The 25,824-nt window shown below is 38.5% G+C and overlaps 1 protein-coding gene across 1 annotated transcript in view; it reads left to right on the top strand.

The window, feature by feature from the left end:
- The window catches only part of SPOPL (speckle type BTB/POZ protein like), a 33,391-nt gene extending 8,224 nt beyond the window's left edge, over positions 1-25,167 (top strand). Inside the window, exons 2-11 of the mRNA XM_042040688.1 lie at positions 6,839-6,973; positions 7,153-7,274; positions 7,545-7,696; positions 11,284-11,411; positions 15,429-15,606; positions 15,701-15,756; positions 17,291-17,413; positions 18,617-18,759; positions 18,844-18,897; positions 20,943-25,167. Of these exons, the coding sequence (XP_041896622.1) occupies positions 6,896-6,973; positions 7,153-7,274; positions 7,545-7,696; positions 11,284-11,411; positions 15,429-15,606; positions 15,701-15,756; positions 17,291-17,413; positions 18,617-18,759; positions 18,844-18,897; positions 20,943-21,087 (1,179 nt within the window). The 5' untranslated portion in view covers positions 6,839-6,895 and the 3' untranslated portion in view covers positions 21,088-25,167. The remainder of the gene's footprint in view (positions 1-6,838; positions 6,974-7,152; positions 7,275-7,544; positions 7,697-11,283; positions 11,412-15,428; positions 15,607-15,700; positions 15,757-17,290; positions 17,414-18,616; positions 18,760-18,843; positions 18,898-20,942) is intronic.
- Positions 25,168-25,824: the final 657 nt, after the last annotated feature.

Raw genomic sequence — 25,824 nt, 5'->3', positions numbered from 1 at the left:
AGTCTTAGTTGCAGCTATTTTGAGATGTCTGTGACCCCAGCTGCCTGCCCTCTCTTTGCTGGAGTTTACTGTCCCCGGGCAGGGGTGACAGGGTGTATGTGGAGTTTCTCAGCTGTCACAGTCCAGTCCAGGGTAGTATTTTTTTCTCACTGGAACAGTGTGGAGAGAGTCATGAACTGGCTCGTGGTGTGGCTGCTGGTTGTGTCTCCTGGCAGAGCACAGGCTTCCAGCAGAGCTGTGGGATGGCAGGGGTGAGATGTTAAGCATGAAGCGCACAGAAGCAGCCAGAGCTTCTGATTTAAGCCCCAGAGCTTGGGTTTGTGTAAACTTGGTTGCTATTGCGTGGTTCCAGAGCAAACATGTACTTAAATAAGCATTTTTTAATATCATGTTCTAAAAAAGCCTCAAACCTTTGTGACTGTTATGGGCTGCCTCTTCAGTAAGTGTCTTAGGGTTCTCCTGTGTGTAGTCCAACTGCTGTTCCCATCTTTTGCCCCAAAAAGGACAAATTTTTCATGTTAGAAGTACTACAGATAATGTGAAGTGTAGTACATCCTTAACCTATAGGTTTTCTAACTTAAGGATGGATATATGTGATTGTAATTGTGTAAGGATGAGTAATTCTGTTCACTCAAATGATGCAGTGATAGATGGCGATTAAAATCAATAAATGCTAAACACAGTATTTAAATTTTCTTAGGTATATCTTGAGTCTGTTTTCAGAGAAGATAATAACTGAACAAATTGCAAAACTGCCTGAGCTTAATAGACCTTTCAGACATCTGTTACTGTGTTGTGGATCATCCAGCAGGAAACTTAGTTTAATAGTTAGCTGTTTAGGAAATACAACAGCAGTTCTTTCAAAAAGATCAATTGTGAAGGGATACAAATCCTCCTAATTAAAAAAACAATCCTATTTTTTGCAAAGTTCTTTTTTTTTTCTACTACTAGTAAAAATCTTAGGAATTTATGTAAGCATAATTGGCTTATAAGACAAACTTTTAAACAGAAAAAAAATAAATTTCAAGCCACAGGCGTTTCATGCCACTGAATAAGTGTGAGCCAGGTAGTGGGTGGCTGTTACACAAATCCTTCTGTGATCAATGAGAAAGGGACATGGCTTTTTTCACTCTTAAATAGTTTGGCCTTCATAAGCTGATGCTACCTTGAACTGTGTCATCCAGCTGGAATATTGCTTCACATGGTAGACTGCAGGGGTAACTTTGTCTTGGGCCTTGGAATGTCCACTTCAGACATAACTATTTTGATTGGCTTTGTTTGTTTCCTTCATTTTTATATTCATAAATGTACTCTTTCTCAGCCAAGAAGTGATGATGGTGTTTTTCCCAAGAATTTGCCTTCTCTGTAATTTGAAAAACAAAACTGATTCCCTGAACAAATACTTATAGATAGTTTTACATGTAACACTTACATGTTAATTATATAATACTATGTGATACTTTATTTTCTGGTGATCATTTAATGAGAGGAAATAAGTATCTCTGTAACTAGACTAGTATCTCTGTAACCGTTTATTTTGAGTGGGTTTTTGGGAGCTGATTTTACTGAATGAAAGACTGACTTCAGATTTTTTTTTTTCCCCAAAAACCAAGCCCTGAAAATTTCAAAACTGTATTTGGTTTCTGAATTATGTATTTACTAGGAATAAAAACTTGGAGGAATGGGGTATTATTTGTCAGTTCAGCTTCAGAAGGTGATCTTTATTTCAGCCAGTGATAAAATATCAGTATTTCCAGAGAAGGGACAAAAAGTTAATTCATAACAGCTTTGTGTTTTGTGCAATGTTCTGCCCTGCTCAGGAAAAGACTGTCACCATCCAAATGGAATATGCAGTACATGCATGTTTAATTTGTTGGTGTGACCCAGGAGGGAACCACTTTGATCCTGGAGGCTTGAGCCCTGGGAAGAAGGGATGCTGGAAGGAAGAGGCTCAGCAGGAACTGATCACCCAGTTCACAATGTGCTTTTCTTCTCGCTCTTGAGGGAGCAGGACAGGGTCACTGATTTGCTTGGAGAACTATCTGTGGGTTGGGTTCTGGCAGGCTGGATTTGACTTTTGGGGTGTGTTGGGTACTCTGCAGAAGACAGTTTGTTTAGCCATTGCTACCAGCAATTTGCTGGCTGCAATCCCTCACTGAAATACCGAGATAAACCATTGCTATGGTCAGTGGTTAATGTGCAACACCTCGTGTGCACCTGCTCCACTGTGACTGCCCTGACACAACTCCTGGGATCTGCTTGTTGCACTGAGCTGCTCCTAGTGAGAGAGCTGGCCCAACATCCTCTTAACAGGGCTGTTCTTGAAACAGGTTTATGAAGTGTTTTGTGGGCTTATTATTGGGGGTGTAGAAAATTCTTCTTTGTGTCTTCCTATGTATGTGGTGCTTTCTTAATGAGCTAGTCGCTTTTTTCAGTGAAAAAGTTGAGATAATTCCAGCACAAGATGTAAGAGACTGGGAATGTGCTCTTGTCTAGCTCTGAGAGGTTGAAAAGTAACTTCGTTTAGAATGTTGATAAATACTCAATTTTAGAGAAGGAAACAACATAATGTTTTTGAAAGTCATGTTATTGATGTAGGAAGTCACTTTGAATCTTAAGGTCTCATTTTAAAAGTTAGGAAAGTAGAGAGCTGATCCAGCTTGTGATGAAAATCTTTGTAAGTACATTTTTTGGAAGGTAGCCTGTGCTTTCTTTACACTCTGTGTGCAGGTAATTAATTAACAATAATCAATTTGAGATGGCTTTAAATTTAGCACAAGTATTTGTTTGACTAGGAGAGCTCTTCAGCTAATTCCTAAATAAAATGTGCTTTGAGAAATCCCCCTTTTTTATCTTATTTCTGCCTACTGCTCACTGTAGGAGGATCAGCTCCTCAAAGATCCCGAGTTAACAGAATCTGGTTTATTTGCAGAACGATTATCAGGTGAAGCCAGTACCTTCCTTAACAGACCAGTAGAAGAAGTGATAAGCTCATCGTGTTTGGGGTCTGGAAGCACAAGCAAAGAACCTTTGACCTTTTCTCCTTTTTTTTTTTTTTTTTTAAAGTAGGACAGTGAACACAAACCCTGAATTAAATCATTGCTGACTTCTGTACAACATTCAGTATGAATATATCACTTCATTAGAAAAAACCCAAACAAAGGAACTTGACACCTTTTAAGAATACATCTTATTTTCCTTTTGAAAGCCAGAAACTTCATTTACCCCATCCATTAAAGCTCATTTTCCTGTTCCCAGTGCATGTTTTCCCTGATGGTCAGACATTTCAGCCTGGCAGAATGGCCACACGGACTGGTTTGTTGAGCCCTGTCCAGACAGGCACAGCACTGCCTGAAAACTCTTGGAGCTGTTGTCTGATAATGTTCCATCATTTCTGCTGCTTTGTTCATGATAGCCTGCAGAGTAATAAATGCAGGTTCTAGCATGAAAATTGTCCCTCTAAGTTGTTTCATCCTGCAGATAGCAGACCTGTCTTCCTGCCCTTCACTGATTTAATTCCTCCCAGTCATTCTCCAACTGGTTTTGTGAACTGCAGCTCTCTCTGTTCCCAACCATTTGGTCTAATAGGCTGTGATGAGGGGTTGGTACTTGGAAGAACCATTTTGTCAGGGCTGATGACAGTGGCTAATCAATGATTCATAAACAATGTCTTCAAAGTAGTATTTAGTCTCCTCCCCATGCAGAGCACAGTAGAACAAAGGGTGAGTGTGTATTTGCATCTCTGTTTTCACCTTCAGGGTCTCCTTTGCCCTGGTGACCATTGGTGGCCACTCAGCATGGTCTGACTGTCAGTCTGAGGACTGCAAAAGTCCTTCTCAAAACATCTCTGCACTTCAGGACAGCATCTTTAAACCTTGCGTTCTTTCTCACCTTGAAGTTCTGATAAATGTCCCTATGACCTCACCCAAATCCCAATTAACTGATTAAGTAAAGTGAGGGGCAGATCTGCAGTACTGCTAAACCATTTCCATCCTTCTCCCTGTGTTTTGGTACACGTTAACAGAGCATCAGATGCTCTGTTTATTCCTTCTCCATTATTCAGTTTGTCTTGGTTGGTCCCTTGTTTTTTTTAAGTTGTGTGCCCAGGCGTACTAAAAAATACAGACAGCTCCTCAACACAGACTCCCAGCATCAAGGATTTAAAGTTACTGCTTTCTGCCAGTTTTCTCAGTCTAAAAATGTGATTGGCATAGTAAATCCTTGCAAAAAAAGTGAGGTGGAAATCTGATCCTAAGAGATGTACCAGAAGGTCATGAAAATCAGTTGTCTGGTTCTAGTACTGTAAAGGGGAAGCTTTACAAAAAGCTGAGGCTATTCAAAAGGACCTGGGAAGTGTACTTAGGTAAAATCAGGTCTTCCTTAAATAAAGGCCCTGCAGCAGGTGGAAGCAGCCTCTGAAGTACAGATGCCCTGGGTAGATCAGGTACAGAGACAAGGCAACAGATGGACCTGAAAATAATTGCAAATAACTACCTTTGCTTGGAATTAAATTCTCAGTGAATCAAGATGATTTAGCTGTGAGACAGGAGTGGGCAGATAACTAGTGGTAGCTGGCCCAAGGTCACCAAACACTTTCTTAAAAGAGATTGTGTACAGCAGTTATTTTCAGGCTTTTCCAATTTAGAAACCACTTCAGAGCAAATTTGGCTCAGATCTGCTGTTCCTTCATGGTTACTGGAAGCTGACTGGTCTAATGGACTGAAGAATTGAGGTACAGATGAGAGACGAGACAGTCCTGTGCATCTCATGCAAATGACAGAATAAGGAATGGGCTGTATTTCTTCCTGCTTTTAGCTTTGGAGAATTGAGGAGCAGCAAGCGGGTTCAGTAAGGCTGAGGTAAGCTGTTCTAACCCTTTCAGGATATGGTTTTATGTCAAATCTGTTGCATTTGGGGAACAGCTTCAGTTGTTACCACTGAGTAGGATGTGCTTCCAGAAATAAGGGTAATATAAGTGCTAATATTTGCTTTACAAAAGCAGAAGTGGATAGGTATCCTTCCCAGGAATTGTACTCTGGGTGGTTCTGTACAGAGAATCAAAACCAATTGTAAACATGTTATCAAAAGCTCTGTAAACACAACATGCACAATATATGTGTTTCCTGCTTAAAAAAATATGAGGCAAACAAGCTCAGTTATCTTAAATTTAGGGATGCTGTTTGTTTTTCATTTATGGAAAGTACTAATGAAGTACTGAATGCTGCCACAAATACAAGCCTTATTTGGGGAAAACTCATTTATTAAAGACAGCTGAATTGTATTTATGATTAGTTTTCAATGTCTCAGGGATCCATATCTTGCAGGAGACCTATTCAATATTTTGTTTTCACCCTGTCATAGCAGATCTGTTGGTAGAGATTCGTTAAGGGATATGATTATAAAGCATCTGCTTCCTCATCTGGTGAAAACTGAGAATTAGCTTTCTTTTCAAGGTCTTATACTTACGTGATTCAGAGCAATCCCCTGTCAGCAGGCTTTGATGTGGAAAGGCTACTTCATACTGTGAGTGAGAAGCAGTACCAGAAAAGGCAGGTGGGAAAACATCCAGTGAGGATCATAGCAATTCACACAACAGAATTCTTCCTGTAGGAATAATAAACTTGTTCACATCATGACTGAATTGTATGTGCTCTCGCAGTGTCTTTTTACCAATGTTTGCATAAAACCTTGTTTCTAAGTGTTGCTCTGTCCCTGGAGAGTTCCATCATGATTAGTGATGTGCAATCACATCTTTTGAGGAAGACAATGAATGCTGTTCTGTCACAGCAAAAAAGAGCTATACAGTGAAGCAGTCAAATGTTGCAGAAAGATGGTTGCTTTTAAGTGATAGCAGGGTGTGTTTAAAGAAACTTTCTGTACTAAGAGAAAATGTTTTGTGGCAGAAATAATTGACTTTCTTCTGGTTTGATTAGGGTTCATTTCACTTCTTAGCAGTTTAATGGAGCAGCTTAAGTGAGAGGCTGTGCTTGTGACAGGAAGCTGTCTACAGCTGAGAGCAAACCCTCCCTTGAAGGAGAGCCAGCCAGGAAGCCAGAGCTGCCCTCTCATGGGCCCACCTTCTTTCATGAGCCAGGCCCAGTGACTGCTCTGTAGCCAGCTGTGAGGGATCTGGGCAAGTGACTCAGTTCCTGATGGGCAGAAGGAGTTGTAGTGCTCTGTTAGGTGGTGGTAGTCCATAACCAAATCACTTTATTTGTTGTTGGAAAGTTCTGCAGGGCTGGGTAGTTGACTGAAGCTGTTTTCCAGCTTTGTCCTTTGAGAGGGAACGAGCACATGGTTGATTATAGTTCTTCAGCTGTGTCTGTTGGTGTTAAAGATAGAAGGCACCTGTGAAAGAAAATACTACTTGAAGTGCAGGTTTAATTTCTTACCCTCCATTCAGAAATCTCAGGGCTGTGTGAACCTATTCTACTCCCAGGTGGCTGAGTGTTCTTCTGAATTATGTCTGGGTGGAAAACTAAGGCACTGTACTAATAACTGAGTGCTCTGGGTATTCTGCAAATCAAAGGAGAAGAGCCTGAAGAAAGTTATAACACTTCTGGAGTGGGCAAAGTGGTAATTTGCAAAGGGGGTGTCAATAATGTCATTAGTGGTGGTGTGTGATGCAGAGGTGCTTATTTTTATAAATTATTGTGTGAGGGCTCAGCCTGCAGGTTTTGAGCTCCAGTGGTTATTAATGTGTGACACCCAGCAGAGCCATTGTCCTCTTTTCAGGTTTAATTTTCAGATGCATCATTTAGTAAACACAGTAATAGGAGTTTTTGTGTTTCCCACACCTCAAAAAGGATGAACAAAATGTATGAATTACTTTTTTTAGGAGAATTGCTGAAGTTTGGATTGCTCTCTTGATACTATAAACCTGCAATAAGTGGCAATGTCAAGGGTTCCCACCCCACCTCCTCCTGGGGAGATGTCCAGTGGACCTGTGGCTGAAAGCTGGTGTTACACACAGGTAATCTACATAAATTCCAATGGCTTTATTTTCTTTTATTGTCATAATAATTGTTAAGAAAAACCAAATTAAAGTTATTGACATATTGAAAAATTATAGCTGACAGCCTAAGTAGTTCTCATAGTTAATGCTTGGTATGCAAGTTAAATTTTCTTAACATTTTCTGATCTTTTGTTCAGGTTAAAGTAGTAAAATTTTCGTACATGTGGACCATTAATAACTTCAGTTTTTGCCGTGAAGAAATGGGTGAAGTTTTAAAGAGTTCTACATTTTCATCAGGGCCAAATGACAAAATGAAGTGGTAAGGTCTTTATTTGAGCAAGTGCTTTGGTTTTTTTCTGGGTTTTTTTTTTACTCACAAAAAATGTGAAGTTAAATTACAAATAAATATTAAAACTTGGACACTTCTTGGAGTTTTACTGTAGGTATGGATTGGTTCTAATTTCAAAGTGTCGGCAATCACAAGGGAAATCTTTATTTCAGTAGCATTTATTACTGTCTCTTGTAAAAGTATTTCTGAATTTATTCTGGGTACCATTTAAAAATTACTATTTCTTCTTTTTTTTTTCAGGTGCCTGAGAGTGAATCCAAAGGGATTAGATGATGAAAGCAAAGACTATTTGTCATTGTATTTGCTTTTAGTCAGTTGTCCAAAAAGTGAAGTCAGAGCAAAATTCAAATTTTCCCTGCTGAATGCTAAAAGAGAAGAAACGAAAGCAATGGGTAAGGGGATATTAATGTGGTTTTGTAAGAGCATCCTGAAGAACATCAGCAATGTAATTTTTTTTTAGTTGAGAGCAGAATTTAATACTGAGATAAAATTTAAAAATACCTTTTTTAATTTCCTTTTAGAAACTTAATTATAAAATCCTGTTCATGTTTCACATGTTTCTGATCACTGAGCTGTGTTAATTCTATCCTGAGCAGTATAAATTACAGCACGTTGCCAACTGCTGTTATTCCAGGTCCTTGTCACTTAGTTTTTCCAGCAGATTATTCTTGCTTCCTGTTAGTAGAGGTGTATTTGCTTGTTCGTAGCTCCAGTGGAAGTGTTTGATTTCTATAGTTCATTAGGATAAGCATACGTGGCTGTTTTTTTTAGACATCCTTTACAATATTTTGGTCTATTTCAGCTGATTTGCACTGTAATCAGTTTAAAAACATGAGCCGTGTACCCAAGGAATTAGAAGACTTTGAAATAACTGGTGATTTGATTTAATTGTTGTGTTGATATGAAAAATGTATGGAAAGCTCTTAGTTTCAAACTTGTGAGCACAACCTTCATTGGAAATGCTTTTTGGGAAAGCTGGGATTCTTGTGAAAATGAATAATTTGATGCTGATCTGCACTGAATTTGTGCTGCTTCAACTCCTGTCTGTGAAGAATATCTCTTCTTTTCTTCCCTTCTACTCCAGGACTTAAGAGATGTTTCAGGCCCTGTTTTGTTGCAAGTTCTGCATTTCTTACGAAAAGTCTATAGTTCTGCAGTGTTTATAGCCAAAGTTCATGCTATTTCTCCTTATGTAACTAGGCCCACTTGTAACCTCTAAATTAAATCCATAGAACTGAGTTCAAATGTTAAAATTAAATTATTGGACTCTTTGGAAGGAAGGTAAATATATATGTTTCACATGCATGTTTCACTCTATTAATCCTCTTACACTGATGGAGGTGTTTCCTTCAGTCCCTGCAAGCTTCCTGCTTCTGGAGCAAAGCTACACTTGTGTACATTTGGAGAATCATTTGGAGAATGTATACATTTGGACTTGACACAGTCCAGGAGTGGATTGGTGTTTGTAATAAAATGTGAAACTGCATCAAAAACTATTTGGAGATAATGACAGAAGTGCAGAATTGTTGAGTTTGCACAGGAGCTCTGGAGGGTGGCTGGCCCCAAACCCCTGCTGAAAGCAGGGTCAGCCTGAGCAGTTTGCTTGGACCTGTGGTGCTTTGAGAGCTCCAAGGATGGAGACTCCACAGCTTATCTGGGCAGCCTGTTTTAGTCTTTAGCTGTGTCCTGCTTGTCCTTTTTTGCCTTATGGGGTTCATTGTGGGTTCTTGTTGATTTGTTGTACCCAGGACCCCCATCTCCAGTGACCTGATTGTTCCTGACAGTAGGGCTGCAGCAAACACCCAAATCCTGGCCCATCAGCTCTCTGTTGGTTCATCATCCCCTGCAGTGCTAAAAATCCTATGAGTGGGTGTGTCTTCAGCTTCTGCAATAGTATCTGTGCTGTGTTTGGCACCACAGGAGTTATAAATATCTTTTCACTTTGGGAAATTACCAACAGAAGTCTTATTTCTTGGACTCTCCAGCCATTTGCCATCTGCTGCTGTAGATGCTGTGTATTTACTGAGATAGGAAAATGATGCCCCACTTCCAATGTCCCTTGTAAATTGGTAATTCATGCATAGGCTGCTGCTTCAAGGGGTGAAGCTGTGTATGAAACAGAGAGCAAGCTAACATTTTTACTTTATTAGAAGAAAAATACATTTGCACTTTTATGCTGCTCTATTTTTGCTCTTAATTTTGGGGGTTAACACTGGTTGTTGCTGCTAAGAGTGAAATCTAAGTCTGCAGAGTAAAGAACTGGGCTGAATCTAAAAAAGAAATTTTTGAATCCTTTTGGAACGTGATTTTCTGAATCTTTTTCACTCAGTTTAATGAGGTTAAAAGTTGGTGAAAATGTGAAAACACTAATCCAGATGCCAAAAAAAGCCTAGACAATATTTTTTTAAAATATGATTTTCTTCTTTGGTATACAGATTTTCAGATGTGAACAGTGTTGTGTGTTTGTTGTGTCACCCTCAAAGCCCACACTGCACTTCAGTAAGTGCATTTTCCTCTGCTTCTGTGCTCTGTGTGAGCAGGGGGGTTGTTGAACTGGGAGTGTGATGAAGTGGCAGTGGTAGAGACCTCACACCTCCTGCAGTGTCAGCTCCCAGGTGGTTCTTCAGTGTATTCTGAAAATACAGTGAAAATCTCGATAGGATATTTTGCTTGATGCAATCCTAGTGAAGAGCTGTTGTGAATGTAATTTTTCCAGCTCTTGGTGGTGAGGGCAGTGTGTGACACGTGTGTGTTTTCTGTGATACGTGGTCAAGTGTGTTCCAGTGATGCTGCCAAGGTCAATAGTACAGGGAAGTCTGGCTTTGCTGATGGCTTCATTTTGGAGGTTGTAGAAGGAATGATATTTTAACAGATTCTGTCATGAAAAACATGTTGCTTTTATTACAAACTTCTGACTTAAACTTTTAAATTGCTTTTTGGAAGGCTGAAGCATCTCTGCATACAGCAAATGAGATGGTGACGTGTTTTTTGCCCAGCTTTCTTGGAATCAAAGGAAAGTTCTTTCTTAAAGAACTCGTCATGAGATCCCTCCCCACTTCCCCCTATGGTCTTATTTCAGAAGCATTTTTTGCTGTCTTAATTTTGAACAATCTTTCTAAATATAATTCAGAATGTGCTTTATTCTACTTAGATTCTCAAAGCCATTTCCAAATAACCTCTTTCTCCTATTTGAGTTAAAGTATATGGTGCTCTTTCCTTTGGCTAATTTGAGGATCAAGTGGCCACTTTTCAGTGAACCAGCCATGTAAAATGTGCGATCTTACTGAATTTACATGTGTTTGCACTGAGATGACTGTGGGAATTCTTTTTTGGCTGTGAACATTAGAACTGGGAAAAAAAAAAGTTGTGTGGTCACAGCAAATCTGATGGATTAAAAAAAAATTCTCGTAACTAGGGCTAAAAGGTAAATACAAGTAATATCTTTTAATGACAAAAAAAGAGTTTACTGCTTGAAATCTTTTATTTCTGTTTTGCTATTTTAATGCTTTTACTGTGTTTTAAACTAATTTCAACCTGTGAAACAAGATTTTCCATTTCAGAAAGAAGTCAAACCACATTGTTATGACAACTGCAGAGCGTTGTCAGGATGGGTTTGTGGTGACAAATTCATTGTAATGGTGCTTCCCTCCAAACAATTCCTGTTTTGACACATTGGCTTTCTTAAACACTCACTGAAAAAACCCCTTGTGCTGGATGGTGCCAGAGAGATCTAAGGAGATGATATGGTTTGAATTGCAAATTGTGCTCTACTAAGTTCTATCAAGTGTTTTATAAAATAACACTATTACAATATTAAAAAGGTTTTAATCCGTTCTGTGTTTTCTAGAAACGTGACATGTGATCCAAATGTGTGAAATTGATTCATTTTTTTATTAACACTTAGCCTTGATGTGGAATGAGGTGTTATTTGTTAATATTTTCCTTTAACTTGCTGTATTTGTATACAATTTTTTATCAGAAAGCCAAAGAGCGTATCGATTTGTGCAAGGCAAGGACTGGGGGTTTAAGAAATTTATCCGAAGAGATTTTTTACTAGATGAAGCTAATGGTCTTCTACCAGATGACAAGCTTACATTATTTTGTGAGGTGGGTATTCATTTTTAAGTAATAAAATTTTAAATAAAATGTTTTCTGCTCGAATAAGTAGGGATTTATGTTTATTTAAGCAGTAACATGCTCTAAAATTGTCTTCTGAAATCTAGAAGCTTGGTAAAATATACATTGCTTTGTCTGCATTGCATTTTTTTCTGTTTTGGTGCTTGTACACTGAGGTGTAGAATGTTGAATTGATCACTTGTAAACTGCTGGACTTCTCCATGAACTTGTCACAGTTACGTCAGAATCGACTGTAGAATTATTTATGCCATAGGTGGCTGGTGTGTGCTGTCTACAGAAATGCTGTTTTACTGAGGTCACTTTTATTTAAAGAAGTTGTGTTTGGAATTAGAGGATTGGTTTTCACTGGATAAGCAGAAGGAAATGTTCACATACTGGTTCACATTATAAAAGAAAACCCTACTAATTGTCAGAATCTATATTCCTGTAATATCCTAATTGATGGCTTTAACCAATGAACAGGTCTTTCCAGTAAATTAAACACTTTATTTTTGGGCTAATTGTTATATTTTGTTTTCTGAGCAAATGCAAGTATCTTCTAGAAGGTGTGTTCGATACTGAAAATTAATATTGAGCGCTGTGGTATGAATTTAACTTCACGGTGTATTGTGGGTCCGTTCTTCTATAATATCATTTATGTTCATAACCTAAATTTTCATATTAAATTTAAGTAAAAAGCTTAGTGTTAAAAATGGAAAGTAGAGAAAGTAGCAGTGTAAGTGGACTGTATGTTGAATATACATTGGCTGGTTATCTGGGCTGCCATAAAGTGATTAGTGACTTAGGAGGATGATAGATGCTCTAACTGCTAATAAGTTTACTTTGATCTGTGTATTTACAGGAAATGTGTAAAATTGTCTTGGCAAGATTACAATTTAATTATATGTCATTATGCTGGGTAGGAAGAATAATTGAAATGTGGCCCTTGAGACTAGATATTGCAAATATAGTGCATCTTATTTTCACTTAGACAAGTTAAATTAGCTGCATGATAAATTAGTTTTGAATACAATTATTTGGGTGATAAAAGCAGATATAACAAGTGTTTTATGGTTCTGTAAAGATACTTTTGAGTATTTTCTCTTCTTAAGTTGTCCTCTTAATGAACACTTTGATGTAAATGAGCAGCTCTTAAAAGTAGCATTTGGTTTTGGAATAGATCACTCTAATTTTAGAGATTAAGTTTGTTTAAGAAATGTAAGTAGAAGAAATACTGAATTTTCCACAGAGAACCCTGTTACTTAAATTCTGATGCTAATCACTGACAAAATGTCTTGATGTTTTAATGTGAGTGGTTTTTGTGAAATGTTGGACCTACTGTGATTATAAATGTGGAATGAAGTAAAACATTTAGTTGTTCACAGCAAGTGTGTTAAAATAACTTCTGGCTTGTTTCAAGGTGAAGGAAAAACTTGGAAATCCAAATATTTTAAGAATTTCTTTCTTTGGATGTGTGATACCAGCTCTTCAGCTGTCCTTAGAAATGACAGGTGTTGTTTGAAGGACCTGTTTCTATAGACAAGCCTGAAGTTTTTGTCCTTTCACAACTTAACTGTTAAATTCCAATTTCCATGTTTGCCTTCCTACTTGTTTCCTGTTTGGAAAATTGGCTTACCACTTCTTAAGCCTATATTGCACTTGGCTTGATAAAACTTGTCAGATGTAGCAGGTATTCAGTGAAGGTAACTGATCACTGACTGTGTTGGTTGGCCCTTCTTCCTGTTGGGTTGCAGGAAGATTATTTGGTTGTCTTTGGCAGCAAAGATACTCATTCTGTGTTGCCAGAGGTTTTCAAGATCATCTGGATATGTCCTTGGATTGGAACCTGAAGGGTTGATAAGTTTAATACTTTGTGAAGTCTGGTGCTGCCACCAACAAGTGACCTAGTGATTAAATACAACCTCAGTGTTTTAGACACACTCTTCTCTGTTTGACTGAATTCTCCCTTCCCATATAATCCAAAAGTACTGAAGCCTTGCAGATGTTCCATTTGCTAATGGAATAGCATATTCTCTGCTATCACAGATCTCTTACCTGGCTTAGTAGTCCCAGGAATCACTTATATCACCCTTACTATTGGATTACCACAGATTCAAAATCAAGAAAATCACGGACATTATCCTTGTTAACTGCCATCACACAGAACTTGTTTGAGTTGACAAGTTTTCGGTAGTTATATGGGATTAACTTAGTTGGATTTCAGCTTTATTTAAATTAATTATAAATAGTAAGATTAATCTTTAAAAGACAATACATGCCAGGCCACTTGGATGGGAGAGACTTGAATTAAAACCTTGCTTGGGTTATATATCTTAAGAAGATGATTTGTAATAAATGCTTGTGTTGCACATCTCTCAATAAATACTAGAAACTATTCTAAACCAGAAGTTTGGAAGGTCAGAAATCAGTTTAAGTGCACTTAGAGTGTGTAGGTGACTTTCCCTAGACACTGTCTGTAGCTAACAAAATGATGCTGTGTGGACAGCTGGGATCATGAACTTTGAGTCAAGGCTCTGGAAAAGCATAACTCTCCTCTGGCAACAGAAGATGAGCTTGGCTAAGCTAAAACTTCTTTTGTGTGTATGAATATCTCCTGAAATCACTGTGTATGGAAACTGGGAAATAGCTCTATAGATTTTTTGCTGTTATAAATGTACAGTCTTACTGTGAAAGGGAAATTTTGCTGTGCTTTGGGTTTCTTCTGTTTTTTTTTTTTTTTTAAGGTGGAAGAATGTAAAGGAATTTCTTGTATTCACAAGGGGGTATGAGACGATACAGGGAATTAGGCAGTGGTTCATATCCCCAAGCTGCTGTCATAATTGGATCATCCTCCTCCTCTTCTGGTCTGGAGTTTGGTTTGCAGTGCTCAAACTTTCTGTGAAGCTTAGCTGGGCTGTTTTTGCTTTATCCCAGATTTATTCCAGATGCCTTTGGAAATCAACCAAAGCCCTGATCCTAGCAGTATCAGCATTTTCTCTTAATATGTAATCCTAATTTTCTGTATTTGAGAGATGAAGTGATCAAGATGTTGTAGTATGGCTCTTTACAAAGGTTTTATTCTCAGGTTGTGCTCTCAGACAAGAGAAGCAAAACCTGCTTAGCTCTTCTGTTTCCCCAGCACACTGATTAAAAGGACTTAGTATGTGAATACAACTGAAAAAGCAGCAGGGAGTGCTGCTGTCCTGTTTACTTCCTATATGAAAGACTTAAACATGGGGAATAATGGCAGAATATTCACTTCAAAAGCACGTATTTCAGTTTTCTGAACTGGTTCTGTACAGAAGCTACATCCTGTGAGGATGCATTTCATTATTGAAGTTACCTACTACATCTTGTATTTTGAAAGTAACAGCTTTTAATCTTGTTTGGAAAACAATTACTTGTGATTCAGGCCTCACCTGGACTAAGTAAAATGAAAAAATGAAGGAGCTGTTACTTGCACTTGGTTTGCATTATCACACTGCAGGTTATACGTAAACGTAACTGTCAGTACAATAGGGATATTGTACTGACTAATATTAAAAAATCTGTGGGTTGTTCTTATGAAACTATTCCGTGACCACGTGATCCTGATGGTCTGTATAAAAATTTATTTTGTGTATATTTTGCTCGGATGTGTGTGAAGTGTTGAACTGTTAACTCTGAAATAGCATTAACTTTTTTTTGTTCCCAGTGGTTTTCTAAGAACCCTATCTGTCCTTACTTACTTTGGCATTTCTGTCAGGTGGTATGTGGTATTGTGCTCTTTCTTTTTGTTTTGGTTGGATAAGTACACAGTATTAGAGTCTCTAAGTGAAGCCCTGTTTGTTTAAATGTTACTTAAAAGTAAACTGTAAAGCATTAGCTTATGGTTCTGGCCTAATGCCAGAAGCTTCTCTGTTTTTTGCTTTGCTTTGGAATTGTTGGAATTCTAGCAATAGGTACTGTGATTTAATTATTGTTGGCATTCAGTTATGAAGGAGTTGTCTTGCTGTGATTTTCTGTTAGGTAAGCGTGGTCCAAGACTCAGTAAATATATCAGGACAGTCTAATACAAACACTTTGAAGGTACCTGAATGTCGACTAGCAGAAGATTTAGGGAATCTCTGGGAAACAACAAGATTTACAGATTGCAGTTTTTATGTAGGAGGACAAGAATTCAAAGCTCATAAGTCTGTCCTTGCAGGTACTTTCTACTTTTGTATTGCTATTATTTTGTAATTTCAATTGCTGTAAGTTTAACATTTGATTATATTTAATAGTCACTTTTCTTGCTGCAGCACGATCTCCAGTTTTTAATGCAATGTTTGAACATGAAATGGAGGAAAGCAAAAAGGTAAGCATTACTGAAAATGTTACCTGTAAATATTTGTACCTTGTGGAAGTGGAAAACGTTGCAGAAAACTTGAGGTAGTTCAGATTGAGGAGGATGAGGGCAGGAGGGACAACTCCTGAACCTCTCCTGATGAGTTCTGAGGGAATTTGTGTAGAAAGAGTGGAGAGGTGCTGGAGGATTTGGATTTTTTCAGGTGCTTGTGTCTGCCCTAGATAATGTTTTTAAACATTAGCTACTGGTGCAATTGACCGGATAATCTCTGCCCCCTTTTTGCCTCAGCTGATTGACTTGACTAAGGTTTTGCTGTAGAGTATTAAAGTGTTTTTTATGGTAACCAAGAAACAAGGGGTGAATTATGACTGGAATTAAACCCTGAAGCAGTGGAACACTTCTTTTCATTCGCAGCTTCTGCAGGCACTTGACCTGTGTAAGTGTTTTGGATGGGTAGTTACCTAATCAGCAGAGCGCTGCCTCTGCTTTTATGCACTTGATGTCTCCCACAGCGAGGAGCTGTTTGTGTCTTTCTTGAAGAAGCATTATCAAAGATGGGTTGGTTATAGGCAGAATCCATGAAAAGGGGGGGAACTGATCACCTCACTGAAGGGTTATGATAGGTGATCATTATTTGGTCTTGAAAGCTGCAAGATGCCACTTGTGTGCACAAGTACATCAGGTGAATGTGGTGCTGTGGTACAGCTGAGGGTCACTTCTCTTCACTGAACCTCTCCAGTTTGGAAACTTTCACAGCTGGAATTGGAGCATTTTATTGAGGGTCCTGGACTGAAAGAAATCCAAGCATGTCACAGCTTGAATAATGTGCCATGCCAGGCCCTTGCCTTCATGTTAGCACTGGATCTCCAGTGCAGCCCTACACCTGCATACTGATAGGAAACCAGACCATGTACATGCCCTGTGCCTGGGATTTTTATACTCTGGCTCTTGCTTCTACATCTTTGACATCATTTCCTACTTCATTAGTTGCTTATAGGGGATACTGTTACAGGATAGGTCAAGCCTGCAGTGCCACTGTTAGGGCAATCTTCAGCTGTGTGGTGGCTGTTCAATGTGCTGCTTTGTTTGCTCTTTGGATTCTCAGAACAAAACCTGGGCTGTGTTGACTCAGTTTAAGTCTAGCCAAGAATGGCTCAATTTGTTCTGTCTGCTGCTCTGACCTCAGATATTCCAAATACATTGTTGTTTGGTTGGAAACTCAGAAGCGTTTTTAAATATTCCTGAAAGTGTGTCTTGATCTTTATGTACAGGCTGTGTGATAGACTCCAGAGTTATGCATTTCTAGGAAAAAAATTGCAATTACTTTGAATTGCTGAAGCTTTTCCAGCTGGTTTCTACCTAACTTTTAAGAGCTTTTTTGATTGCTTTCGGCTTAACATTGTTGAATGTTACCTTAAATTAGTAAGGATTTTGTATGGATGGTGAATGAAGACTTGCAGTGTGCATGCAGATGATACTTGATATTCACTTGGAAATTGTAGCTAAATTCCAAAGACTTTTATTGATTCTTCTTCTTTACCAGAATCGTGTAGAAATAAATGATGTAGACCCTGAAGTTTTTAAAGAAATGATGAGATTCATTTACACAGGAAAAGCACCAAACCTTGAAAAAATGGCTGACAATTTGTTGGCAGCTGCAGACAAAGTAAGTAATTGACTCCAAAGTTCCCATACCTGGTGTTTGCTTGGGGAATGTTGATCTTAAAAAAAAAAAAAAAAAAAAAAAATCTTATTTTCAGATTGTTTGATATATATTTTGCTTTTTTAAAACATGAGAAGCAGTTCTCATCAGAAATGAAGGAAGATGGTAAAGAACAGACTTTTTTTAGCAGTAGCAGGCTGATAAATCTTTTTTTTAAAGAGAAGTGTTTCAGATCTTTATTTAGTATCATATTTTTTTATAAATTGGAGACCATTAATATGATTTGGAAAATTGGTTTTTGAATAAAAAGTATATTAGTTTTTTGTATTCTTTAAGAAGTTTTATTCAAGTTCTTGAATTAACTGTGCTTCCCTAAAGTACTGCTACTTTAGAACTTTCATCTTTTTGTCTTCCCTACAAATGTAATAGTTCTAATCTTTCATCTCTTCTGTGTTGGGATCTTGTCTACTCTTAAAATTGTTGCTCTTTGAAATACTTTTTCTGCTGTGCTTTTTGAGATGAAGGGATTTACAGCAGCTCAGCAATTAAGGTTATTTTTTGAATGCTGGCCTTGATTTAGGGCGTAACTGATAAATGTAGAGACTATTATAAGGTAGAGTTATATGATTGTCTGCAATATCAGAAAATAAAAATGAAACCTCTTCAGACTGTGACATCCTTCAAAAAAGAAGCACAGTTTATTTGTGCAAAACATAATGTGGGAATGCAGTTATTTTACATCAGATTTCTTGTAGGCTATATCAAAGGTATGAGGGAAATCAAGAAATTCAGAGATGAGTTGGGACTAAAATTTGTTTTAAACAATGTAGTTTGATGAAACTCCATTGTATCATTTCTTTCCCCTCACTTAGAGATGTGAACCTGCTCAGTGCTGATTTGGTTCCTTTCTCCTCCTCCCTTACCAAGCAGACGTGAAACAAAAACTTGCAAATGAGTTATTTTTGTTCTTTTAATAAAAATTTTGTCAGCAAGGTCTTTAATTAGTTTGTGTCAAGCCTAATGCTTGTGTTACACCTGGGGACTCTTCAGTGCAGCACAGTGTGCTTTGCAGTACCTGTGGGGAAGTGATTTGATGTTAAGCTTGGGAGGCACCAAGCCTGGCTGGAACTGTCTTAGGAACTGTAGGGATGAGGACAGAAGGAACGAGTTTGAGGAATGATTAGTGCAGTTTTTCTCTCTCTCCAGTATGCACTGGAACGGCTGAAGGTGATGTGTGAGGAAGCACTCTGTAGTAACCTCTCGGTAGAAAATGTTGCTGACATTCTTATCCTCGCAGATTTGCACAGCGCTGAACAGCTAAAAGCACAAGCAATAGACTTTATTAACAGGCAAGTAATGCTTATGAGTCTCTAAATATATTTATGTTCATGCTTGGTGTACTTTTTCAATATTAGCACAATTCTCTCTTGCAGGTGCAGTGTTCTTAGACAACTTGGGTGTAAAGATGGGAAAAACTGGAATAGCAAGTAAGTTTCCCTGCCCCACGATGTTCTGTACAAACACTGCTAAGTAGACTGCAGATCTTAAGAACTGTTGCTTCATTTCCACACTGCTGAGGCCTGTCACTGACTGTAAGTAAAGTAGGATTCAGCAGATGCTACCCCAGTTATGATTGTGACTCCCCTTTTAAATGATAGGGAATGTTAACTGCCCTCCAGTGTGAGATCCTAACAATAGCTGGTTTTCATTCCCTCTCCTAGGGGCATAGTGCTGTGAGAAGATGGAAGCAGCCTTTATAGAGAAAACCATTCTCTTGAGTACCCAGGTTTGTGCCTGGAGGAGTGATAACCCCAGTGTGGTTTTGAGACTTGCTTGGGTCAGTCTGAGCCTGCAGTATTTCCACAGAAAGGAGGGCAGTTGCTCTCTTTGCCTTCGGGGACGTGTTTGTGCACCTTCCCACATGCCAGCACAAGTGCTTTGGAGGCCACACAACTCGTCAGTCAGGTCCCTCTGATTCTGAGGGCTCCTGCCTACACTGGAAATAGGTTGAGACTGTGTGGCTCAGGCTCTGGCACTGATTGCAGCAGCTCCAGTGAATCACAGAGTGGAAGACAGCCAGCTTCAGGATAGCCGGTAGTAGGTTCAAACAGTCTAAGGGCAGTGAAGCACTTATTTCTTACCATCAGAGAGTCTCCAGAGAACTTAAAGGCTGTATTGTACCACTTCGTTGAAATTATTGTTTCTCCTTGAAATAAAAAAGGCTTCACAGGCATAATGATTGATCATGATGTGGAAAAGAAGTGGGGGTGAAAGGTAAATAGTAAAATACCAGTAATAGAGATAAGTCAGGATGATAACTATGTAACTACTTGATGTATTTCTTCTCAAGTGATTTGGAAGTTCCTGAGCTGACTTCTGTCATGAATGTTTGCTAGTTAACATGCTGGTCATCTTTGCTTCAGCTGAAACATCTGCAGTAATTCAGGGAAATAATATGAGATGGCCTGGCTTAATTTACTGACTCTGGGCACCAGGGAGTCTGAACTTTGGTATTGTTTCTCAAGGCCCTTACCTTCACTGACTTGCAGTAGCAGATTAAAGGCTTGCATTAGAAATCTGCCAAAGGTGTTTTAGAGATCATGTGGTGTAGAGGTCAGCTGATAACTTTATGCTTGATAATGTTCCCGAAACAGCATGGGGGTGCTCATGAAAGGCTTTTGAAAATGCAGAGCAATAAGAACTTGGGATTGATGCATAAGATATTAGTTCCAAATTACAAATTTATCCTGTGTCAGTGTGGCATGCATTCCAACCAATGTATTATTTTTCATGTGCAAAGTGAATTTTTTGCCTTTTTTCTATATTATTTCACCAAAAAGTAAATAACACTGAGTAAATACATATTTTTTAATCTCCTGGGTGTCAGTGTGATACTTGCTGAAATCTGTTGTTGCTTTTGTGTTAGTTAAAAATCAAGTGGCCATTGAAAGCCATTTTGTTGAATGTGGCCCATCATCTGCACTGAAAAAAGAGTGAATATTCTCAGTGTGCTCCACTGGTACTGAGCGTGCAGGCTCCCGGTGAAGGGGTCTGGAGCCAGCCAGCTAATCTGCCTTCATGGCTCTTTCTAGGAGATGAACTACATCCTTTTTGCTGCAGTTACAGCTGATTCAACTTGTCATCCTTCTCTCTCCCCAAATTGAGCATGCCCTTTTATGTAATGAGATTATCGTGTCTTCCCTTGTTTTTTGTCTCTGCACTAGACCTCATTTTCTTCCAGTTTTCCTCTTTGTTTTTCCTGAGCAATTTCAAGGTGGTTATTCTGACACAGTTCTCTAGCTGAGCTCTGGCTGGTACTGAGTAGAGCAGAACCTTTTGTCCCATGTCTGATTATATTTCTATACCCAAATTGCAAACGGCTGCTTCTCTCTGTTGGCATCCTCACTAGCACCCACAGCGTGTTCCGCAATGTTTGACTGCCCTTCTGCAGCACTTCTGCCTTGCCTGCTCTTCTCCACTGTGCATTTGGTTTGTAAAATTGTGTGACTGTTGTTAATGCTTCTGTTTTCAGCCAAGCAACAGACATAATGGAAACAGCAGGCTGGAAGTCCATGATCCACTCCCACCCTCACTTAGTAGCCGAGGCCTTTCGCGCTCTGGCGTCTGCACAGTGTCCACAGTTTGGCATTCCACGCAAACGGCTAAAACAGTCCTGAAATCTTCCATGAACTCTAGAGAAATTGGACTGACTCCACTCCTCCTTGTCCAGAGGTGTTTTCACAAACCATAACAAGAGTTTTTGTTATCCGTGTCCACAGAACAGGAGCTGAAAAAGCCTATTGTTTGCTTTTCAGATGGATAATTTATGGTTTAATCCTCAGCTTTAAATTAGACTGATTACTCTAATTCACTGAAAGGCCTTAAATTATCTTCAATGACTCTCTAGTCCATATAGTCTAATGTATCTTGATTTTTTTATTATTATTTTTTAATGTGCCTTGTCTTTTTGACTAGGCTCTGCAGGATTGCACTAGCTCCATAATGCAGTAAAGTTGATAACTGAAGATTAATTTTTGAAAGGGATCTTCCATTATTTTCAGAAGAAGAAAAAAAAAAGATTATAGTTTGGTCCTGTGCTAACTGGAAGGTTTTGACTGGCCTCTCATTAAAAGCACTTGAACCAGAGGCACATCATGTACCCTAGGCCAAGTGCTAAATATAGGGAGAGCCTGTTTACCTTCAGCAAATGCCTACAGGCTATTTATGGCAATATACTGCTTTGAACATAATTTATTTTTCATTGTGGGGGCAAATATGCAATGGTTTGGCCCAAAAATGTATTTTCATTACAGTTTGTAATGCTTATTGTGTGTGTGTCAAAGCTGTCCCAGCGGTGAAAAGAAACACAGAATAAACCTCTTGCTTGTGTTTCTTTCCGGTCCATCATTAGTTTACATTTAATGCAGAACTGAACGAGAGGTAAAAGAGTTCAATGTGAAAAGGAATAGTGGTGTTGTATATGGAATAAATATATCCCAGTGTGTGGTTGCATAGAAAAGTCAAGGATGCGTAGAATGACCAAATGTAAATTGAGGAAATGGGCCAAATGGATTCTGAATATGCACTTTTAATGTGTAACTTTTGTATGTTGTGTGGTACATATATATTTTGCTTTTGATGAATTAATGAGGTACAGGTAATTGTGGCTTAACTTTTTAGATACATTTTAAGATGCCCACAGCCACATGGGATTTAGTTTTGTTAGAAAAGAAAGGCATGTCTTTTTAAGACTCAATTGAAGGTGGCTATTGCAAGCTTTCATATTTAAGTAACAGAATATTTTTGCTTATTTGAAAAAGGCATGTGAATGGTGAAAACTTTGAAGGGATTTTTCCCATCTTGACGTATGTGCACAGCATCCACGAACACCTGGGGAGGCTGTGCACACATCGAGGAGTATTTCCCTGAAATGTCAGATGGTATCTGCAAGCAGAGACTTGCTCAGTCTTGCATTTCAGTTATTGTACTAGCATTGTGGATGGTATTGAAATTCTGCATAATGTGAAAAAGATGAAACATTTGTAAACTGCTTGTCATGGGCCAGTTCTTTATTATATGAACCTTAGCTTTAATATCAACATCCTCAGTGTTTGATAGCTTTGTTTACAATTGGGAGGAAAAGTCTGCAGTAGTGCACACTCTAAATGTTCCCTGAGTTCTTGCATTGAGTTTACTGTAATAGTGATAATATGCTGTATTTCTTTTTTTTTGGGGGGGGAAGACTTGGGTTTTGCAGTGGGGAATGGGAGATCTCACCTAGCTTATAAACCTCTTTGCATAAGGGTTTGAGTTTGCCTATTAAAAAAAGTCATGCAGGGAGGAGAGAGGAAGAATTTCAGATTGTTTCTCCATCCTCATTTCATTGAGATTCATCTGACTTGCCCTGAATTAAATTTTTAGAGGAAAGAATATATAATTTTATACTTTGGCATCTAGTAAACCACTTATAAAGGTAAATTGGAAAAAAAAATGCCCAGTCCCATTTTGAAGACTAAAACCTCTAAATATGAATTTTTTTCTTACCCTCTAACTAAATCTTTATGATGGCTAAAGTGTAAAATCGGAAATTTTAATCATACACAAGGCATCACATTATATATTTAGAGAGATTTATCAATTTTTAAATACTTATCTAAGATAAAGTCTCATAAGCATTCTCCACAACAGGAGGTGAAGGTGTTTATTCCAAAATTATGATGTTTTTGCTGCACTGTATAATGTGTTGGGACTACAGCTCCTCATCCTCATCACTGTAAAACTCACAGCTCTCACGTGCAAAGTGACTTGAATATTTAATGCTGTAATGATTGCCCAGGTCAGCCTGTTCTAAAGTAACAACTTACAGTAATCAGATGGAAAGCTTAAGGATTTCTAGAAATTATTTTTGTTTAAAGCCTAATAGCACACTTTGTACCAAAAAAATGTCAGACACTGTGCTGTGATATCATCTGCATCAGAGAGTGTCCCCTCCTCAAGCCAGGCAGTGTGAACCATGTGTTACCCTAACAGGAAAGAGCCCTCTGCTGATCCATCTGTTTAGATTGGACTTTATTTATTTATGTTTTCAAGTTCTGTCCGATCTTGAGAAAAAGGTAAAGCAGTTGCTGTATTCTTAAGTGAGTGCACTAATTATTCACCTCTTTTAATTACCCACATGCAGTGTTCTCACTGGAACGGGACATTGGTCATTACAACCTTCCCCTTCGGATTCAGTAGCTCGGTTTCGTTCCCCACTCCTCAAGAACTTGCCCTTACAGCCTCACTTGGAAGTGCAGCAGATCAGGAACAATCTGATAATCAATGGTCAGGTTTTTCCAGGCTGAAGTCTTGGGGGTTTTTCCTAGTTTTCCCTCCAGGTTAGGAATATGCCGTATGAAGGTGCCATGTTTTGGCTTGCCAACACTACTCTCTCAGATAGATGTGAACCACCACTTCCATGCTTTTCTGGGGAGAACCCTGCATGTGTCCTGTGTGTGTGACTGTGTGTGTGTGTGTGACTGTGTGGTGTTTTTTGTCAAGGGTGACTTTCTAAAAATAAGGACTCAATTTGCTGTTAAAATGCTATTATGTATTATATATATATATATATTTTTTTTTTCTCCATTCAAACCTCTCCTAAGGAGATGCTTTGGGTGGAAGTTGCTTCAATAAATAATCCTTATTTCCTAGTCCATTTACTGCATGCAGAAGTATGAACACATTGTGCCTTTTTAGGAAACTGTGGCAATGAAGGGAAGATTTAACAGGGTGCAAGGTCTTTGTAAAACATATTTTTAAAGGTGAAGAAGAATGCTCTTTGGTACACAATTGAGATGGAAAAGTTACAAGTTGCATTTGACCTCTGTTGCATGTTGATTCTTGCTTCCTAAATTCAATTTCACCGAGGTACAAACTACACAAACAAGTGGAATAAGTATTACAGATACAAGTTGAGTAATGGTATATTTTTGTGAAATTGTGGTAATTGCTGTTACAAGATAAGTGTATGTCAAAACGTGATAATCATGGATACAAAGTTACTCTAGTTCTGATGTTTTTCTAAACACTGAGTATTTAGTACAAAATTCACCTTTGCACAGGAGATCAGTAGAAGACCTACATGGAGATTGTATTCCTTTTAAATCCTCATGGCAAGGCTTCTCCCTTGGGAGAATAAAAGCCATGTGCAGTATTTGAAACTGTGTTTCATAGAAGGCAGTGAATTGCAAATGTGAGGTACTGCTACCTGAAATGTTGTCAAATTTTGTCGAATTTTACAGTTGGTTAAAATTCCTAAGCTTAATTGATTTTTTTTTTTTTTTTTTGGTAATTGACAAATGGAATGTTACCTGTCCTCTTTGTCTGGTGTCGATAGCATATTTAGTGCAGAGCTCAGCTCCTTAGCTAAGCCAGGACACTTAGTCTCATATCTTGGCTTCTGCTTACAGTAAATGGACTATGTTTGTAAAGGGAATTCACTATTTCAAGTGTTTTGCAAGGAACTTCACTGTATTTGTAACCTGGTTTTTGAAGGCTTAAGATCAATGAGTCCTATTTTAGAAGTTAAACCAGTGAAATGACTTGGACCTGTTTTGGGGTGGAAATGATAAAGAGAATTCAGATATGTAAACAGTTGTATCAAACCATCCAGCCTTTTTTTATCAGCTGATGTTAATGGTGAAATACTTTTTGTACCTTGTTGCTGAAAATATTTTTGCGTTTCAGCACATCAAGTTACAATAAAGTTGTTACTTATACAGAATGTGTCTGTCTTTATTTGTTGTGTGTATCTGCATTTGTTCCCAATGGCTGCCTTTGCTTTGAGAAAGGGATTTTACCTGCACTGTCAGTCTAGCGTAAAATATGCCGCTGTGCTTTTGGAAGCCTCTTTTGGGGAGGATCATCTTGCAGCCTTGCTCTGATCTCCATTAACTTGGTTATTTTTCTGTTTTGACACCTTAAAGCTCTGAACATCTTAACTTGCCTACCTGAGAAGTGTCTCCCTTTACACAGACTCTGACAGGACTGGTGGGAAGAAGAGTTGCTGCTGTGGTGATGAAGATGGGCTTGGTGGGTTTGAAATCTGCTTTCTTCTTCCACCTACCGTCAAAACCCGTCATCCTTTGTCCTGCCAAAGAGCACAGGCTGCTGATGAGCACATCCAGCAGGAATGCTGCTGGCATTTGTTACAGGAGGAGTGGTATGTAAGAGTAATCTGTATGGGGAGCTCAGGGGTTTGATATGGTTATAAATACCTTGCAGTGGTATGTGGGACTATTGATAGGCTGCTCTGTGGATGTGACTGTGGACACGCTGAGCTCCTGAAAATGCTGATGTCAAGGTAAGTTATTTCATTAAAAGTGTGTGGCTGGGTAGGTCCATGCAAAATTCTCCAGGTGTGCTTAAAACATGCA

Source organism: Corvus kubaryi, unplaced genomic scaffold, assembly GCF_017639235.1.
Source record: "Corvus kubaryi isolate FWS band 111438036 unplaced genomic scaffold, C.kubaryi_AGA036_p1.0 37396, whole genome shotgun sequence".
In the NCBI taxonomy this organism is placed as follows: Eukaryota; Metazoa; Chordata; class Aves; order Passeriformes; family Corvidae; genus Corvus; species Corvus kubaryi.
This window is presented reverse-complemented; position numbering and strand designations above follow the sequence as displayed.